This window comes from Rhinopithecus bieti, unplaced genomic scaffold (genome assembly GCF_001698545.2).
Source record: "Rhinopithecus bieti isolate Rb0 unplaced genomic scaffold, ASM169854v2 scaffold_425, whole genome shotgun sequence".
Classification (NCBI taxonomy): Eukaryota; Metazoa; Chordata; class Mammalia; order Primates; family Cercopithecidae; genus Rhinopithecus; species Rhinopithecus bieti.
This window is the reverse complement of record NW_016803361.1, coordinates 2,632,268-2,650,430: the sequence shown is the minus strand read 5'-3', so window position 1 is coordinate 2,650,430 and position 18,163 is coordinate 2,632,268. Positions and strand designations below refer to the sequence as shown.

General features: G+C 39.9%; 1 protein-coding gene across 4 annotated transcripts in view; it reads left to right on the top strand.

Moving 5' to 3' along the window:
- The window catches only part of HPSE2 (heparanase 2 (inactive)), a 775,791-nt gene that overhangs the window by 613,564 nt on the left and 144,064 nt on the right, over window positions 1-18,163 (top strand). For all 4 annotated transcript variants that reach the window (XM_017880548.1, XM_017880540.1, XM_017880532.1 and 1 more), the window contains one exon: window positions 2,863-2,977. In XM_017880548.1, coding sequence (XP_017736037.1) covers window positions 2,863-2,977 — 115 coding nt within the window. The remainder of the gene's footprint in view (window positions 1-2,862; window positions 2,978-18,163) is intronic.

The window sequence follows — 18,163 nt, the reverse complement described above, 5'->3', positions numbered from 1 at the left end:
AAAAAAAAAAAAAAAAAAAAAAGAAAGGAGCCTGGGGAAACCATTTCTTTCCCTTTCTGAGGGGGCTTGTTGTTATAGGAGGAAGATGAAGATAACTTTTGTATTAACCATTCTATTCTGAAAGCCATGGGTTCTGCTTATAGTTCTACCACAGGACAGTCTTTGACAAAGTATTTCATAGTATGTCTCAGTGGCTAAAGGAAAAGCTAAAATTGATATCTTGATTTTATAGGATTACCAAATTAATAAAAATTATGAAGGCAAGTAGCTTGCTTAGCCATGTCATGTTCCAAAAGCAGTAGTTCTGGTTCTAGATATTTTTGAATGCTCCAGATCCTGCATGTGCATATAGGGATGTAGATTTGCAGGGAGGATGCATATTCTTAATTTCTTAAATATCTTCCTATACACTAGTGAAAACATCAGGTTTATGAATTGATAATTTATTTGTTGAGTATATACTCTAGGTCCCTAAGCTAAGCTCTGTAGAGGTCAAAAGTAGAAATTTGATATGATTCCTTTAAATGTGTATACACAGGTATTTACATAGTCACACAAGCATTTTTAATATCTTCTCAATTCTGAAAACAGTGCCTAGCATTTAGCATTGACTAATGTTATTGAATAAATAATGAATGAGTAAACAAATGGGATCTTTTCACATATACAAACACCAGGATAGAGCCCTGTATTGACATGAAGATGCTGCTAGATGGAGGGACTCACATACGTGATTATGCGTTTCTTCATTGTTTTGTTTCTTCCTTCATTTGACAAGCATAGGGATGGAAAGTTGAGTAAGACAATTTGCCTTTAAAATACTTGTTAGATATAGACCCTATTGTATTTGTGCTATTTCAATATAGAAAGAACACTACTTAGGAGGCATTAGCCCACAATTCATCTTATAGTTCTACCACAGGACAGCCTTTGACAAGGTATTTCATAGTATGTCTCAGTGGCTAAAGGAAAAGCTAAAGCTGATATCTTGATTTTATAGGATTACCAAATTAATAAAAATTATGAAGGCAAGTAGCTTGCTTAGCCATGTTATGTTCCAAAAGTAATTTCAATTCCCTGGGTCACAATGTTACAATTTGAAGAACAACAACAAAAATGATTCTACTATGCTACAGTCAGATTTCCTTTTGATTTAAAACTTTTGTGTTTTGCTTTGCTTTTGTTTTGTTTTATTTTGTAACTCTAATTGTCAGTAAATATTTGTTAGTTTTTATGAGAATAAAATATAATTGTAGATGTAAAAAATATTTGAATATAGGAATAATATTTATTCACAATATAAAAATTAGCAATGCTCTTTATTCCAGCAAGGAAAAAAATTTAATTCTTCAAGTCACGGGTTTGGAGCTCCATATGGTTTCAGATTTGGGAAATCATAAATATGCGTAATTTTCCCCAGTGTGCTAAATAGTGATTCTCAAAGTTCTGAGAATCTAATTTTATCCAGACAGATTTCAAGTCAACAGAGTATTGAGTACCTACGATGTGCCAGGAATGGTGATGGGTGTTTGGAGTACAAGTTCAGACATTGTGTCTATGCTTGATGAGCTCATACCTAACAGGGGAAAGGTAGAGAAATAAGTTAAGTGATTCTTTCTGTGGACTTTCTGAGGGCATGAATAAGAGATCTGGGGAAGTACAGAGGAAGGTACCACTGTTGGCTGGGGCAGCAGAGTTTAGAATAAAATGACACTTGATTTGGAGATTAGTATATGAGAAGAAATTTGCTAGATGAAAAGGGATAGGTTCAAAGAAGAATGGAAGGGAATTCTAAGCAGAAATTAAAACATGTATAAGGACTTAGGTAAGTGTGAGAAAGCAATGTGTATTTGGGTAGCCAAGAGTAGTTTCATGTGTCTTGGAGCCTGTGGGAAATGGGGTTTAGGGTGAGAGAAGATGGGGAAGAGGTGACAGATAAAGCTGTACACACATATGTTTAGGACAAGTTGTGAAATGCCTTATCTTACATGTAGAGAAGACTGAATCTCTAAGCCACATTTATTCCATGTATTATTACAAGTAGACGTTTTCCTAAGTTTCAGAAGTAGGAAGAGAAAGAGAACCCCAAATGAATGCATGAATGGATGAATGAGCTGAAAGTGTAAATAATGAAGGCAGAGTCAGCAGTGTTGGAAGAACCAAGAAGGCAGTATTTTTGAAGGATGGCATGCACTGGAAAATGGGTGTTTGGCATAGTGGGATAGATGATAAGTGTGTGAACAGTGCAGATCCTCCACTGCGAAATACGTGTGATGGTAGCATACTTGAATCCCTGAATAGTTACTTATAGTGCCAAGGAAAATTATTATTGCATTGACTACTGACAGTGATATATGAAGGTTGCTAATGACTAGACTATATTTGCATAGGTCATAGGAGTATATGAGTTAGAGTTCTGTTAAAGGTATATGTTCAGGGACAGGGTATAAGCAGGGGAGTTTGAGGGATGGAATGCACAATGTATGCTCCTCTGTCTGTAATTGTATGTCCTCTGGCCAGGAGGGATATTAGGCTTACAAATGGCTAGGGTGTTCATTTGTTACTATTTCAGGAATAAAAAGGTAAGTCATTAACAACAAACTATTTAATGATCAAGAGTGGTTAATTTTACTCCCCTAGACCTCTGTTTCTTTTTCTATCCAATGAAGAGTTTGGATCTGATAATCTCTAAAATATATTACAGCTGTGAATTTAATGCTTAAAATAACCCTTTTTAAAGTACTAGGTAAATTTGGTGACTGGAGATTGGTGTATACATATGTATAGTAGCCAATCTCCATAGAGCTTGTTATATGCCGTTTTAAATATGTATTGATGTAGCTCTTTTTCTCTGCCTTTTAGATGGTTGAACACTTTAGGAATGCTGGCCAATCAGGGCATTGATGTCGTGATACGGCACTCATTTTTTGACCATGGATACAATCACCTCGTGGACCAGAATTTTAACCCATTACCAGTAAGTGTGGGATAAAGATTCCCAACTCCTTTTCCATATCATTCAGTTATTTTGATCATGCCTTGTTCCATACTAGGAGAATAATTTTCCTCTTGCTGTTACCAGTTAATTTCATTAATTGAACAGAAACATTCTTGTCTTCGTTCCCTTGATCCATTTCACAGACTTTTGGCTTCACCCCATACACACACACACACACACACAGACACACACACATACACATACACACATGCACACACATCTAGTCACTCACTTTTATATATACACATACATATGTATGTACAGTATGCAATATACTTATATTCATTTATACATATTTATATAATTATTACTATTGTTTTAACAGTCCTTGTGCAGTTGAGATTCCCCATCTACTTGTGGCCTGTTTGAACTCTGCTTGAGAGTGAATTTTTCCATATCGTTTTATTTTAATGCTAATAGGAGACATTAGTTGACATCAAATGCAACATGTTGAAAGCAGATGGGGGAAGTGTTAGCCAAGATCAGACACACTAGGAACCCGTCTCTTGAGGAGTGGCTGAAGTGCAATTACAGTTAGATGTTGAGCCTTATGTGACAATGAGGGGATTTACCAAGAGCGTCAACTTCTCTAGGAAAGAGAAGAATAAACTAGAATGGCAAAAGCAGAAATATGGGTTTGTCTAGTGACCTTATTGGCCAATCAGAGAAATTCCACCGACCAGAAAAGCTACGCTTATCAGAAATATTACACGGGTTATCCTTTATCATAGAAGTCATGGTCATGACAAAAGATCAGACTGCTCTCATCAAGTCATAGAATTTCAGAGCTGGGATCCCCCCTTGAGATGATCCAATTCCACCTCATTTAACAGAGGGACTGCTAGCCAGGGGAGGGGCAAGGAGGTGGGGCATGTAGGGCTAGCCCTAGAAGCTGTTCCTGTACCCTGGTTCGGTGCTCTTTCTACAGAACTACTTGTTGCCCTGGGGCCCACAATAAACAGACCCACACTGGAACCAGTGAGCATTGCTACCAGTTGCCTCTCTCTGCCTATTTCTACCACTCCTTCCATTCCCCAAGCCCTGAACCAGGAAGCCTCCAAGCTCGGAGCAGAGAACAGCTCAGCACCCACAGCACCAGTTCCACATCTCAATTACAACCAAGTAATTGTTGTATCACTTAATGTACATGACTCCAAAAGTCCAATTAAATCACAAAGAGTAAAACTAACTAGCATAGTTGCTTACATTTGCTGGACAAGAGTACATCTTCCAAGATACATGTATGGGAGACTGGGGTGGAAAGGGGTAAAAAGAGTTTTCAGTATGGAACCACAGAGGATTGTTTTGTTTTGTTTTTGTAGAAATAAAATAATTAGAAAAGTATCTATGAAATGTAAGCACTAAACAAATATAATGGCACACAGAAACAAATACTTATTGAACATCAGGTACTGGAGAGGACTAGTAATAGATAAGTGAATCAATAAATAAGAGAGCACTGTTTGGGACCTTTAGGGTACATGTGCAGGAAAGGCCTCTCTGAGAAGGTAACATGTAAGCCAAGAGCCAATGACAGTAAAAAGCCAGCTATGCAGATTTCACAAAAGAACTTTCCAGGCCGGGGAAGAAACTTAACACAAAAGCTCCAAGGCAAGAACAAACCTGGCACATTTGAGGAAACATAAGAACACTAGGGTGACCGGGACATGATAAAGAAGGGGGAGAAGTTGGAAATGAAGTAGGCAGGAGTCATATCACCTAGGGCTTTGTATGCTGAAAGGAGTTGACTTGTAAATAGTATGAAAAGCCATTGGAAGGCCTAATTAGGGAAGTAATATGATCTACTTACATTTTAAACAGCTCACCCTGGCATAATTAACGCATCAAATGTTAGTTATAAAGGATGCAGATAATACCTAACAATGTACAGATCACTTTCATAAATGGCATCTACAATGCTCTGAACACTTCCCTCTGTCCTTCTTTTTCCTTTCTTTCCTTTTTTCCTTTATTCCTTTCATCACTCATTCAAATTTCATTCACTCTTCTTGATCATGTACTGTGTGCTGATTGCTGTTCCTGGCAATGGGCCACTGTGGTGAACCAAAAAGACAAGGTTCCTGAACTCTTGGAGTTTACAATGTAGTGAACTGTACTGATAAATGGAAAATAAATAAACATAAATCAGAGAATTGCAATTTGTCATAATTGCTCTGAAAAGAACATGGTGAGATAAATATGAATATTTATACTTATTTTGCTAAAGAGAAACTAAGGTTCTGTGACATTATTGAGTGACTTATCCAAGGTCAGAGGAATAGTAAGAGAGCTAGAACACAGTTTTCCAGTTCTAAATTGTGTTTTCTTTTCACTGTACCACACTATTTCTTATGGTAGCCTGTTAGATGTCTTTGCTGTGGTCTGAGGCCAACATTGCCTTAAATGCGTGGAAATGAAACCAGGCATGTTGGGAAACTGGAGAGAAGAAAACAGACTGGAAAAAGAGTCTTTGGGTGACTAGACAGGCTTCATTTCCAGAGTTGGACAAACTTGGATTCCGTATCAACCCTCTTTGTACCTTTGCATGGCCATGTGTAATTTAAGGATGTGAGTCCTCATGGCTTTGTCCTCCTCAAATGAGAGTTGCTGCCAGTGACTTTCTTTAAAAGCATGGCACAAAAGACCTCAGTTGATACACGGTGGAGCAGAGCTCATAGAAATTCACGGGAAGAGAAAACAAGTTCCACTGATTCAGCACAAAGACTCAAATGATCTGGGCAGCTGTATTTCTGGAAACACCAAACTGTAATAAAGAAACTGTATGTAAAAGCACTTAAAAAGGTAGCAGGCTTTCTTTTTATCTTTCTTTGCACTAATAAATTCTGCACCTTATAAGTAGAGAACCTGGCAGCTGGGAGAGTGTGTCTTAAGTCTCCCCCGGAAGGTATTTACAAGGCTAGACCAGAACACCAATCTGACACACATTGCCAGCAGGCTCCTGGAATGTGTAATGGAGACAGACCTGGGAATCGTACTGGTTGCCACTTCAGAGAGTTGTGCAATTGATAACTAAACACTGCCAATAAAAACTTGTGGATTTTACATTGTGAGTAAATCTTCAAGAGAGTTTGTTAAGCGCTTAGGGGATTAGTGAGTTGCATTTTGGTTGCCTCCCCAAACCGGTGCTCTTGAATGAATTTAGAAAAAGTGAGCATCCTGGCCTTATGGCTCTTCAACCCATATCCCATTTTACCCCTCCCCCTGCCCAGTCAACTTTAATCCCAGTTTGTGGCATTCTAGCCTAGCCCTGGCAGGACCATTTCAATAGCCCCAATCTAAGGTAAGAGAGAATATGAGGATAGCTCTTTAAAAGAGAAACTTGTCCTCAGAAAAGATCATTTTCAAATATACCCCATGTTCTTCATGGTTATTCCTCCAGAAAAGTGCCACCCACCTCCTGCTGTAACATTTTCCTTCTCCTGGAAAGAGAATATTCAGTTCAGCCGTGCTTCATCACTCGACTCCCACTCCCTTCCCCTGGCCCCCTCAACACTGGGAAAGAGGGGACATGTGAGTCTCCACAGCCAGTCAGTCAGTCACGGGCTCCCTTGGGAGTAGACGATGTTTGTGCAGAAGAGATCTGCACATTTGGTGGACATAGTCCAGACCCCACCAGTCATGGGCATTTCTCCTCAGAGAGGGTTTTGGAATTTAGCTTGCTGCTTTTTTTAAGAGCTTGATTTACAGAGCTTTCAGGGAAAGGAATGGTGAATTACTAGTCGACATCTTCTTAACTCCTACACCAGGCTGTCTTCGCACAATTCAATTCAAAAAACATGGACACCTCAGTTGTGTCTGGCTTCATGCTTGGCATTCTAGGGACATGCACATAAATTCATCCATGGAACTAATAATCTGATGTGTGTTTGTGGGACTACAATTTCGTCCTCTATTTGGAATAAAATAAAAAGCTAGATCACATTGGATTGCCTTTTCCACACTGGGCACGGTGGTATGGAAATTTACTGTCAGCATGCTGTTTTGCCTACTTTCCCTGATGAATAATATACACTCAACTCGGCCCAATGCACACTTACTGAGTGCCTGCTGTGTACATTGTTCTGGAATATAGTCATTGGTTGTGGACTGGAGTACAACTCGCTGGTCTATGGTGAGATTGAACCTGTGATTGCAGTTCCCATAGCAACGTGCTCTGAACCAAGCCATTGCTGTTCAGATATAATTTGGCCATCAGAAGGAAACTCTAACTCTTACTGGTGCCTGCCTAGCACAGTTGATGAGCCTATCACAAGATCCTAGAACAAGATCCTAGATGCTCCATCCTTGTTTCCCTCCAAAGTGTTAGAGACAATGCCCAGTGTGCACTGCTGAGCCATGGTGTGGACACAGGGCTTAAATCTCTCCCTGTGTAGAGCAAGGACACCCACTTACAAATGCATGTTCCATTGATGCTGGATTGATACAAGAAGAACACCACCTGAGACCAGACACAGTGGCTCACGCCTGTGATCCCAGCACTTTGGGAGGCCGAGGCGGGCAGATCATGAGGTCAGGAGATCGAGACCATCCTGGCTAACACGGTGAAACCCTGTCTGTATTAAAAATACAAAAAAGTAGCCAGGTATGGTGGCGGGCGCCTATAGTCCCAGCTACTCGGGAGGCTGAGGCAGGAGAATCGCTTGAACCTTGGAGGTGGAGGTTGCAGTGAGCCGAGATTGTGCCACTGCACTCTAGCCTGGGCAACAGAGCAAGACTCTGTCTCAAAAAAAAAAAAAAGGACCGCACCTAGGAAACAGCAGGAGCCTGGAACTATGATAAGATTCATGAGTTCTAGTCCTAACTCTGCCATTAATTAGATGTGTATCTTGGTATTCCAGTTTTCCCATCATTTAAATTGGGATAAAAATGCCACCTCTACCTCCAGAAGTTACTGTTACGATCTTTGAGAAAATTAGGTATAAAAATTGGATTGTGATTTGGTATATATACATACATGTAGAAAATTACTGGAAGGGACTACATCTAAATGTTAAAAGTGGTTTTCTTTGGGTGGTAAGATTACAGGCAGTTTTTATTTTCTTACATGAATTTTTTGTATGTAAAATTGCTGCAATCAGCATTATTGCTTTTAAGATCTTAAAAAAAGGCCTGTTTTTCAAAGAAAAAAGAGTATTTCAGAAGGATTGTGTTTAAATAGCTATGCAAATGTTCCCTTGTTATTCGTGTTTCACTTATTCATAAACACCTACTGCATTCATGCTATGTGCTAGATACTATGCTAGACACTAGACACACTGTCTCTAGGAGCTTACAGTAGAGTTAGGGAGATAGACAAGCTAGCAGGGACTATAACAGAAGCCCTATAGTGTATTAGAAGAGGAGTACAGAAGCCAGATTGAGTGGAGGGAGGCATAGGGCATCAAGGAAGACTTTCTGGAGGAAACAATGCCTGAGCTGAATCTTTAAAAAGGGCCACTTAGCCATAGGAAGAAGAGTTTGGGGTCTGGGGAGGACCTTCCAAACAGAAGCAGTAGTGTATGTAAAGGTACAGAGGCATTAATTTTCCAGTGAGTCATGTTAGATGGATTAGGAAAAATTAAGAAAAATTTTCCCATTGCTGTCTAGTGGCCACACAGGGTGTATGCAAATTAAAGAATTTCAAAGCTACAGACCTGGAGGTGGTAGGGCAGGGGAGGCACAAAACACAGCCAAACCAGCCTGTGACCTGTTTCTTGGTGAAGCCGCCTTTCTCTTTCTTTTCTTTCCCGTGGGAGCCATCAGAAAGATGAAAGAAGCAGAGTGTACCTGTTTAGGGGTAGCTGTGATGTGAAACCCAATGCTCCCATTAGGGGCCCTGACAAAGACTTCACCATGTGCAGTTTTCCTTTGTGGAACCTGCGGCTGCTGAGAGAAGGGCATCCTTGGCTGCAGGATCAATCACTGAGACTCAGGCTGGCTCCACGTCAGTGGCCGAAGTGCCTGGGCTGCATGCCCAGGGAACATGACTTGCTCTTTTCTCCTCTGTGTCTCTAAACCCTGGCTGCTCAAATCAGAGCCTGTGCTCTGCACCATCTGACAGGAAGGCAGGTCTTTTGCCCCTAATGCTTTCATTTAGACGCTCCTCTAATTTTCTACTAGGAGTTCTCCTCCCTTGCTTATTTATCAGCCTGAGTGGTGTGCGCAGGATGTCGGCAACACTAGCAGTTGTAACAGCTCACGCGATGGAAGCCCCCTTGGGAAACAGAAAGCACTCTAGACCTAAAATCAGAAGGTGCAAGCTCAAAATGCAGCACCACAATTTTCTAGTTACATAAGTCTTCATTTCTTCCTCTATGAAATGGGATTAACTGTGCTGATGTTAGAGACAGGGAAGTATTTGAATGTACTGCTTAAAAGTATTGACTTTGGAATCAGACTGACCTGAGTTTCAAAACTAGCTCTATCACTTACTAGCTATATGTCCTTGGATTTATAAGCATCAGTAAACATCAATTTCCTCTCATAACATGGAGACAATAATAGTGTCTACCTCAGAGGGTTGTTAGAAAGATTAAACGAGCCAATGCATGTGTATCTTTTACCACATAGTAAATACTCAGTAAATGTTAATCACTATTATTATTTATAAAGTCACTTTGTTAAAATTCTGTAAGTCACAATAATTATTATTAATAACCTGAATATAACTGTGGTGAGATAATATATATTTGATATCAAATATACATTTGATATATATTTGATATACATTTAATATTTAGATATCTGGAAATCAAGCAATGATGACTAAAGGATGAAAAGTAGATTTTTTGGCAAAAGTAATTTAACTTTTTATAATTTTCTAGTAACTTAACTAGAAAATGAGAAGAACAAAAAAGGAAAGCAATGATTCCTTCACCTGAGAGGAACTGACTGCAATGGTTAAAGATAAACTAAAAATTACATTTTATTTCCCTCTGGAGAAGATTCTGGCAACCTTTCCCAGTGAAGGCAATTAAGGCAGTAACCAGGCCCCAACACCTTCATTTGGTATTTATAAATGGCCCAATAAGCCCTGGAAACCATGATATGTCACATCAAAGTGCTAATGACAGCACATTATGTGAATCACTGAGAAGCAACAATTGAAAATTCCACTCTGCCATCAGCCATTTATATTGTTCCTACATTGCAGTACTGAGGGATTACAGCTACAGCAAATTGTGTGGACTCCTAAATAAATTAGGGAGAAGAAGCAATTATAGTCTCGCTGCACTTGAGCTTAGGAACACGATTCGCCATCCTTGAAGCAACGTGCAGACAGTGAGAAGCAAGGTCAGCACTGGAATGAAAAGAACTGCACTCACCTAACCTCATCAGCTCGCTGAAAATACTAAAGAATTATCTAAAAATGACCTGAGAAGAAAGAGAGGGAGGGAGGGAGGAAGAAAAAAGAAAGGAAATAAGGGAGAGGAAAAAAATAAATGTCATTTGGTAGGTTGGAAGGCACTTTTGTGAATGCCACAATGTGACAAATTTAAGAATATTTCATCTTAAAGACTTTGCAAACATTAAGGGCACAATGTCTGGTTGTGACCTTTAGGAACCAAAAAATAAGCCTCTGATAGAACCAAGATAATACATTATGTTTTTTTCTCACTCAATTATGGTTTTGTGGTTGTTTAAATAAAAGCAAAAGTCTTTATTAAAATAGAAATAGAACAAATTCTGCTTTTTAATTCTTATTTAAATGTACTACACTATAACTTTTTTTTAAAAATGTGTCAGTCATTAGATACCTCACTTACTAACTTTCAACCATTATCAATCTCTGCTTGTTTCATCCTTGATTCTGTTTTAAGCATTGAAAGGATTCAGTAGAACACACCATTTTTACTTACCCTAAATTTGATGGCAGAAGACCTGCCTTCTACTCTAAAATTCACCCTCATCTTGTTGTCACAATCCTTATAGCCTTTCTTTGTTAGAGCAGTGGTTCTCAAGCCTGGCTGAACATTATAGTCACCTAGGGAGCTTTTATAAAAATACCTATGCTTAGGCACCAACTCCAGAGATTCCTGTTTAAGTTGATCTGTAGAGGATCCCAGGTGTTGATATTTTTTTTGAAGTCCAAGTGATTCTAATGTAAAGCCAGAATTGAGAACTGTATTAGAGGTTTACATTGCCCTGATTAAATTATCAACTACCTTTTTATTTTTCTCTACTCCTCCGTACTCAACTCTTGCTTCAATTTTTGACATAGTAACAAAATATTTAGTACTGTCTATCATTCATTCATTTGACAACTATTTATTGAGTATCTAGTATGTGCCAGACACTTCTAGATTCTGATGAAATGGAGGTGAAAGGGGAAAGACAAGATCCCTGCCCTCATTGGAGGTTATAGTCTGGAAGGAGAGACTAAAAATAAACAAGTAAACTAACAATTAATTACAAAATTCAGAATGTTGTGAAGAAAGCAGTTGCTAAATTGAATAATGAATAATTTAGAAAGTGTGGCCAAGGAGGTCTTCACTGAAGAGGCAGCCATTAGAGGCTGGTGGAAGAGCGGAGCATCGCTCAACAGGAACAGCATCTGCAAAGGCTGCAGTGGGGGAAAGACGCTCAGTCACACATCAGAGGCCACACAGTGTCTCTAAGACCAACCTGAGGTATGGTCCACCCACAGCCAGGCACAGAGGCAGGCAGCAGTGCTCAGCACAGTTTAGCTCAAGCTCCCTGAACATGCTGCTCTATCCTGCCCTTGCCACCAGCATTTGGCAAACTTCATTGCTTCCTGTTTATTGCCCTTTATGCAAATAATAGTGGTGTATCTCACTGCCTGGCCCTTTATGTGGGATCCCCAACTGGGCTTAGTGCCTAGAGTTTCCCCGTCACTGGCCCAGCCATCCCCATTTACACTCTCTGTCACCTGTCATCAGACTTTGAAACAAGAATGGCAGAACATTTGGTAGTTTATTATACTATTCCGTTTTTGAGTATATTTACAAATTTCACCAATAATTCTTTTAATATCTTTGTTCGAGAACCTTATGACATACACTAAAGCAAAGCACTGTTTTAGTTTCCGTAGAACATAAAAAATAATGTTAGATTCCTTCTCTCCATGTTTACAATCTGTATTGGGTGACATACAGATTGAGTTAACAGAGAGAGTTAACAGATGATGGATGTGTATGTTAAAGTCTGTCTTGTTCACTCATTATCCCCAGAGCCTAACATAAGGTGCCTTGCATAGGAAGTACTCAATAAATATTTGTGAAAATAAGAGAGGGAGGAAGGGATCCAAATGATCAATAGACAGTAGGTGTTTTAGATGTCTGAGGTAGGAGATATTACTACTGGCCAGAAGAGAGGAGCCAGAGGGAAGAATTAGGAAAGACTGTGCAACAAGACGTCATTGGTGGACATTTGTAATATTAGTTACCCACATAATACATGTTCCTGAGAAGGCTCCTTACTCCAGGGCACCACAATGATGTGACAGTAGGAAGAAAGGAGGGCCTTGGGATAGAAGGCTCACCAACTGGAAGACCAGGAATTCTGGATCTGATTCCATGTTCTGACACCAACTCACTCATTGTAGGGCACTGGGCGCTCTGGGTCTGTCTCTAATTTAGAGGTTGAATTGAACAATCTGAGGTTCCCTTCAGCTCTGAAGTTTTCTGATTCATTTCAATATGTTATTTCCATACCACTGTCTTCAGATGGACCTCCCAGCTGAACTTAAATTAATAAAATATTTTAAAATAAAGCTGCACTGCTTCCCTTTGAAATCATTCAGGGAATAAAGCTTTTTTCCTCAAGGCTCCTATAGCCCTGTTATAGTACTTATGACTGTCTTTTGTTATTAGAATTGTTGGGGTCCACCTACTAGTAAATTCTCAGTCATTACTGTTTCAATTATTTCTTCAATTCCTTTCTCTTTCTTCTCCTTCTAGTTTGTTACACATTTTGTAGCTGTCCCACAGTCCTCAGATATGCTGCCCTATTTTAGTCAGTCTTTATTCACTTTGCTGTTCAATTTGGGATGTTTCTATTGATATTTTCTCAAATTCAGAGATTATATCCTCAGCCATGTCCAGTCTACTAATAATCTTATCAAGGGCATTCTTCATTTGTGTTATAGTATTTCTGATCTCTAGCAGTTTTTTTCTTTTAGTTCTTAGAATATCCATCTCTCTGCTTACATTGCTCATCTGCTTTTGCATGCTATTTGCTTTATCCATTAGATCCTTTAGCATATTAATAACAGCTGTTTTTAATTTCCGTTCAGATAATTTCAGCATTCCTGCCATGTCTAGTGTTTGCTCTGTTTCTTCAAATTGTGTTTTTTGCCTTTCAGGGTGCCTTGTAATTTATCTGGATAGATGTGATGTATCAGGTAAAAAGGACAATTGTAATAAGCCTTTAGTAATATGGTGGTAAGGTATGCGGGGAGAGGAAGCATCGTATAGTCCTATGATTAGGTCTCAGACTTTTTGTGAGCCTGTGCCTTTGGATTGTGAACTTCACAAGTGTTTTCAGTATTTTCTTCCCCTTTTAGTGGAACAGGATGGCTAGAGTGGGCTGGAGTTGGTATTTCCCTTCTCCTGCATGGAAGGCTAGAGCTGACTGGAGTTGGGTATTTCCTTTCACTTAGGTCAGTTAGGCTTTGATAATACCCCAACAAGTTAGGTTATGGTTAACTAGTTTATCCTGAGGGCAGAACTTGTTAAGAACAGAGGCCAGGCACGGTGGCTCACATCTGTAATCCCAGCACTTTGGGAGGCCAAAGTGGGCAGATCACGAGGTCATGAGATGGAGACCATCCTGCCCAACATGGTGAAACCCTGTTTCTACTAAAATACAAAAAATTAGCCTGTCGTGGTGGTGCGTGGCTGTAGTCCCAGCTACTCAGGAGGCTGTGGCAGGAGAACTGCTCGAATCCGGGAGGTGGAGGTTGCAGTAAGCCAAGATCAAGCCACTGTATTCCAGCCTGGTGACAAAAAAACAAAACAAAACAAAACAAAACAAAACAGAGTGGTCTGGCATATTTCAAAATCGTTCCTTTTCCCTTGCCCCCACTGGAAGCATGAAGAATTTTTGCCCAGTATTTGCTGTGAGATCCTGGTTGAGCTCCTGGAGGCAAAACTCACAAAATTGTTGGGGTTCTCCCAGTGACTGGGAGTTGCAAACTCTCAAACTTGTCCACACTGAGCCTCCAGCACAGTTACAGTTTAGGTTGTCTGCTGCAGTATGCTGTGACTCCCTGTATTTGTCTATCTGTCTCTCCAATTTTGGGGGCAGTGGTTTGCCCTGTGTCCTCACCTCTCTAATGGATCCAAGAAAATTGTTGATTTTCAGACTGTTCAGCTTTTATTTATTGATCAGAAGGAATGGTGACTTCTAAACTCCTCACATATGGAAGTGGAGACCAGAAGTCCAATAATCTGTGTGTTGTCTTTTTATTTTCTTGATGGTGTCCCTTTAAGCGCAAAAGTTTTAATTTTGATAAATTCTAATTTATCTATTTTTTGGTCATTTGTACTTTTGGTGTTCAATCCAAGGCCACAAAGATCTCCTATTTTTTCTTCTAAGAATTCATATAGTTTTAGCTCTCCTATCTTTAGGTCTCTGGTCCATTTGAGTTAATTTTTGTACATGATGTGAGGTAGAGATTCAACATCATTCTTTTGCATGCAGATACAGTTGTCCCAATACCATTGTTGAAAAGACTACTCTTTTCCCATTGAATTGTCTTGGCACTTTCATTGAAAAATTAAGTGACCATAGATGTAAGGGTTTATTTCTGGACTTCCAATTTTATTCCATGGATCTTTATGTCTACCTTTATGCATATATGTATATGTACAGTAATCAAGCGAGTATGGCCAATACCATAATCTCTTGATTACTGTAGCTTTGTATTAAACTTTGAAACTGGAAAGTGTGAGTGAGTGCAAAAATGAATATGTTCTTTTTCAAGACTGGTTTACTTTCTACTTTCAGTTTTGAGTGGTGTGACAGCTGCTCACAGCTCAGCCAAATGAGTTTCCAATGTTTTCAGCCCTTCCAAAGCCCCATGTCAGGTGGTAAGTTCATAATTACTGACATCATCTATTTCAGTTTTCAGTAAGCACAACCACATTGCATTTGGGTTAGGATCACAGGGCCTGCTATCCCATTGTCATAATAAACATCCTTTCCATCACCGTGCTTGGGAAAGTGACCAACAGCCAAGGTACCATTTTGGTGGCTTGTTTCAATCCTATCACTGTTTGCCTCCAAATAATTAATTTCACTTTTGTTCATTAAAAATAGGACACTAGGGAACCCTTACTCCTCAGCATCACTCACTATTTTGGTGACAGCATTTACTGCCAGCTCATGGGAAGTCTTATATCCCCAAACCCAACCTGCAAAGCCTCTATCCTTCCTTTTTCAGAAAGTCATGTCACTGTTGGCATCCCATCCTCGTCACTATAACTGTCAAGAACTGTGAAGGGCCTGAGAGTTACCCTATTTGCAAGCTAACAAGTTTGCCTTTGCTGCTCCATGGATTCAGACAGAAAGCCCAAGTCTTCTAGGTCAGAAACAGAAGACTTTATATACTCAGCAAGCATCATGAGCATTAGCATATTTGTGTGGGTTTCCCTGGCCACTAAGACTCATAGGAACAATGCACTGGGCCCAAATTTATGCTACACATGCAGTGGGTATGAGCTGCAGCTGAGGAGTTCAGACCAAAAGTCTAGCACTTTTTATGCTATCAGCAAACATTGTGGAAGCAGCAAACAAGACAGTATTCCTCCCCGCAGGGGTGGGCAATTGTGTGGTTGTCATGCTGTGGTCATTTTGACAACTTAGTTGCCTGTGTAAGTAGCTGCAGAAACTACTTTTTATCAGAAGACGTAAATCTTGCAGTCTGGCACACTCATCAAGAACATGCAGAGATAATCAGGACTGGTAGTCAACTACTTTTAATCCATCCCTCAGCCCTACATGTTCTTGGCTGAACTCAGATTTACACTGAGTATGCCACTCCGTCAGCCACTCTGATTAATCTGATGGATGGAGGCTGGGACCAAATTTGTTCCATTTGTCTCATATAGTATGATGGTTAATTCTATGTGTCAACTTGGCTAGGCCATGTTACCCAGGTATTTGGTCAAACATTATTCTAGATATTTCTATGAAGATGTTCTTTAGATAAAATTGACATTTAAATCTGTAGACTGAGTAAAGCAGATTACCCTCCATAATGTGGATGGGCTTCATCCAATCAGTTGAAGACCTTAACAGAGAAAAGACTGGCCTTCCCTGAACAACAACAAAAATTCTGCCAGCAGACTGCCTTCAGGCTTGAACTGCAACCTCAGCTCTTCCCTGGGTCTCTACCCTGCCAGCAGCCTACCCTACAGATTTTGGACTTCCCAGCATCCGTAATTACACGAGCCAGTTACTTAAAATCAATCCGTCTGTTTCTCTCTCTCTCTTTCTCTCTCTCTCTATATATATGTATATATACGTGTAATATATATGTATATATCTGTGTATATATACACACATGCACATACATATATGTATATATACGTACATGTTTATGTATGTATGTTTGTGTGTATATATGTTTTGTGTGTGTGTATGTATATACATATATATCCTATTGGTATAGGTTCTGTTTCTCTGGAGAACCATGACTAATACTTACAGCATTTAATTAAGGACTTATATGAAATACTGAGCATATTACATTGCAGTTCATCTGCTCATCTCTTTTTCCTCCTTCTCCATGAGGAGGAGAAACATTTGAGTTGAAAGTGACTGAAATCTGATATGCAGAGACTTTGTTTTTAGTAATCTCTGTCCTCCTCAAACACAGTAGGTACTCAATAAAAGTTTGATGAATGAAAGAGGAACTGAGTGTGTAAGTGTATGATTAGATTTCTTCAACACCTATAATTGCCTTCCCCAGTATCTCCATTAAACAAAACTCAAGCTATCTTTCAAAGTTTATCTCAAAGACCACCAACTCTTTCTTGACGCTTTTTTTGAATTATCATAAGTGAATGTTTTCTGCTTCCTGGGCAACAGAGCGAGACTCTGTCTCAAAAAATAAAAAATAAAAATAAAAAAATAACTCATTAACATGTTATCTGTATCCTTTTATGCATGTAGTATATATGGTGTTATCTACAGATATTTACAGTCATTTTTAAACTTGTTGCTAGTTCCCTTCCTAGAATATAAGCTCCTTGAGGGTAGGGACTTGGTATACTTTTCCTATATTTCCTCTAGCAAGCAGTACACATCCATACCTAACATACACTAAAAAATGATTTGCTGAATTGGACTGTCTCAAACCAGAGTAGAAAAATCACTGGTGCAAATGTGCTAATTACCCACAGCTGGTCTTAAAGGTGTTTTGATTATTAGTTAGCAGCTCAGATTCCCTTTAGGAAACATGACCTTTTTGCTAATGATCACTTTAACTACTACACATCAATGTAATGACTGGTTGCCTTTAAAATTAGCCAGTAAAGAAGACTGGGAGTATAGCAGCAAGATGGCAGAATAGGACTTTCCAGAGCTTGCCTCCCTGCAGAAACATCCTTTTGAACCACAACAATTATGTGTGAAAATACCTTCACAAGAGCTAAGGAAGCCAGGTGAAATATTATAGCACCTGGCTAGAGCACAGAAATAAGACACATTGAACCTCTTCAATATGGAAAGAAGAACAGTTTTATACCACTCCTCCAACCCTAGCATTGCAAGAGATACCCTGCACTTGGGGGAAGGAGAGGGAAATGAACACCGACTTTGCTTCAGACCCTCAACACCAGGACTGCCCCCAATAAAACTGAGCACTGATCAGGCCCCCATGGGACCAGACTCCAGGCCAGTACTTACAGACTAAGTCTCCACACCTGCCCTGCACCAGGCAAGGCCACACAGCCCCAGGCTCCAGGCCTGCCCCAGTATTGGACTGGCCCTAGTGGTCCTGGGCTTCAGGCCCACCCTGAAGGGCCAGGCCAGGCCAGCCCCAGCAGACAAAGTATCCAAACCACCCCTGCAGCCTTAGCCATCAGGATAGCACCCTTTAATTCAGCCTTCAGGCTGGCCCCTGTGGATACAGACTCTAGACCTGTCTAGCACCAGGCCAGCTCCTGTGGCCTCAGGCTTCAGGACTAGGCCAGAACC